Raw genomic sequence first — 2,528 nt, 5'->3', positions numbered from 1 at the left:
AGAGATAGCCGTCGATTTTTTGCGTCGAAAAATAAGCTTTTTCTTGTAGTATTGAGTGTAACACGAAGATATTTTGGTGTAACACGAAGATATTTGAGTGTATTGTTTGAGAATTTTCGGTGTATGTGTGCTGATAAGTTTTGCATAATTCAAGACTCTTCTTCTTCTTTCATTTTCTCATAATTCTTTTCGAATTTAGCTTCGCAACTTCCTTCATTTTTCGCGACGATTTTCAGAAATTTTTGGGAGATTTTAATCCTTGTTTAAATTTTGAGCGTTGCGATTTTGATTGAGGAAAAAAAGCCGTTTGCATTATTCAAGAGTTAGGAAAGCGCGTGTTTACACGCAATCTAAACTGAAGGTCATTTTTGTTTAGTTTGAGCCAACTTGTATGAATTTATATACTAAAAAGTCTTGTATGTATAGTAGATCTCATTCAAAATTTATACACATAATTTTTTGTCTCGCATGGTATTTCTAATATGACAAGTCAATAATTAATCTATTGCAGATTTAAATTCTATTTAAAGATTTATTGTTGACCAATAAATTATTATATGTATAATATAAAATTTAAATTTTAATATTTATTTAAATAGATTAATAAATTAATTATTAAATTAACCCAAGTTGATTTAGAGATCATTATTTAAATAAGCAATAGTATATTTTTTATCAATACATCGAAATAAATTCTCTTCTAATGAGCCGTTTTCCAAGATAATTTATTTGTGCTCTTGAAGTAAAACAAAGATAACGTAGAAAAAAGAAGAAAACGGCACTTTGGTGACACTAATTTAAAATCCGATATATATATATATATTTTCAAACATTCAAACTTATTACCCGGCAGATAGGAAGACCATCATCATCAAGAAATAGAATTAACGTAGTAACGTCCATGACTCTTGTTGAATTTGTGTGACCACGATATGACTAGTCTTATGATTTAAATTAAATTGAGAAAATTTGTTTCCAGAATATCTAACCATATCTTTTGGAGTGGGATAGTGAAGAAATTTTATTGTTAAAATAAAAATACTGATGAACAAAATAATCAAGACTTAAATTTGAATCACCTTTCTATGACTATTCAAGTTACTATGAAGTGGCAAAGGATTTTTTATTTAAATAAATAAAATAAAAATAATAATTACCGAAATAAATAATTTAAAAAATATTTATTGTTTTGTATTTTCAAATCATATATCGTTTACAGTATAAACGAGATGACAATTTATGTATCTCGTTTACAGTGTAAACGATATAACACGTCAGTTGCAACGTGTCTATCTCGTTTACACTGTAAACGAGATATATAGAAGGCAATTGCAGCTGCTATAAAAAGATGTCTAACCTTTGATATTTCTCACAAACTTTTTCTATCCTTTTTGTGTCTCATATTTCTCACGAATACAAGGCATTAATGGCCAGTAATAGTCCATACATAGTTGTGCTTGTTTATCCGAATTGTCGTATGAGAAATGGTGATAACGGGGTGACATTTGAGTGTGAGAATCCGATATTGTTTCGCACTCAACGTGTGAAAATGTTGTCGGATTTGAAGAGTTTGATATTGAGCAAGCTCGGTAGAACACAAACGAGGAAAATCAGAAGGGTGGCATATAGGTTGATGGCACTCACGGGTAACAGAATCTTTCGGTTTCGACTATTCCAACTTCAAGGGGATAAGCATGTGCGACTGATGTTCGACATCCATGGGAGGATCATGGTAGAGCAGGTAATAGAGCTTTCCACAGAGGTGGGACACAGTGGTAGTGGGAGTTTCGTACACTCGACCTATGTACAGGACGACCGACCTCTCGCACCACCCCCCATTCATGTCGCCATTCTGGTGGATGAGGCAAAGGAGGGCGAGGAGGAGTCAGACGATGATTACATGGAGGACAGCGACTCGTCCGATGGTGGGGATGAGGATGAGTGTGTTCCGAAAACACCTATCCAGTCTGTGACGCGCGATGTCCTGCCTCCACCTCACCCAATTCCGCCGCTATCGGCAGTGCCAACTCACTATCACAGTCTGGATTTGGACGCCATGCATGAAAGGACTCCGTTTCCTGACACGGGTGAAGAGAATTACAACCTAGATGGCGGTATAGAGTTTCGGATTGGCCACAAGTTTAGAAGACGAGAGGCAGTGCTTCAGAGTGCGAAGAACTACAGTATTCGCAGGAGTGCGGAGTACCAGGTGATCGAATCGGACCGGACAATGTACCATGTGCAGTGCCGTCAAGCTGAGAATGGGTGTCAATAGATCCTCCGTGTGGCCCTTTGGCAGAACCTCGGATACTGATAAGCTTAAATTTAGTTGCGCCTTTCAGTACTTCTGTACGATATATTAAGTAGGTGGACGACATGGCTAAAGCAATACTGTTTTGTCGTGTTCAGGAAGGTTCGGAGGGTTGGTGCAGTGCACAGTTGTCTAGCACCCACCATGTCTCAAGACCATCGTCAGTAACGGAGATATATACGATTCGTTAAGTAACAAACTATATGAATTAACAATA

General features: G+C 36.4%; 1 protein-coding gene across 1 annotated transcript; it reads left to right on the top strand.

The window, feature by feature from the left end:
- The first annotated feature begins 1,426 nt into the window (after positions 1-1,426).
- On the top strand, positions 1,427-2,275 carry LOC107475343 (uncharacterized). Its single transcript, XM_016094972.1, has one exon. It carries the CDS (start codon positions 1,427-1,429, stop codon positions 2,273-2,275), a length of 849 nt encoding a protein of 282 aa, XP_015950458.1.
- The last annotated feature ends 253 nt before the right edge of the window (positions 2,276-2,528 follow it).

Source organism: Arachis duranensis, chromosome 2, assembly GCF_000817695.3.
Source record: "Arachis duranensis cultivar V14167 chromosome 2, aradu.V14167.gnm2.J7QH, whole genome shotgun sequence".
NCBI classification, from domain to species: Eukaryota; Viridiplantae; Streptophyta; class Magnoliopsida; order Fabales; family Fabaceae; genus Arachis; species Arachis duranensis.
This window is presented reverse-complemented; position numbering and strand designations above follow the sequence as displayed.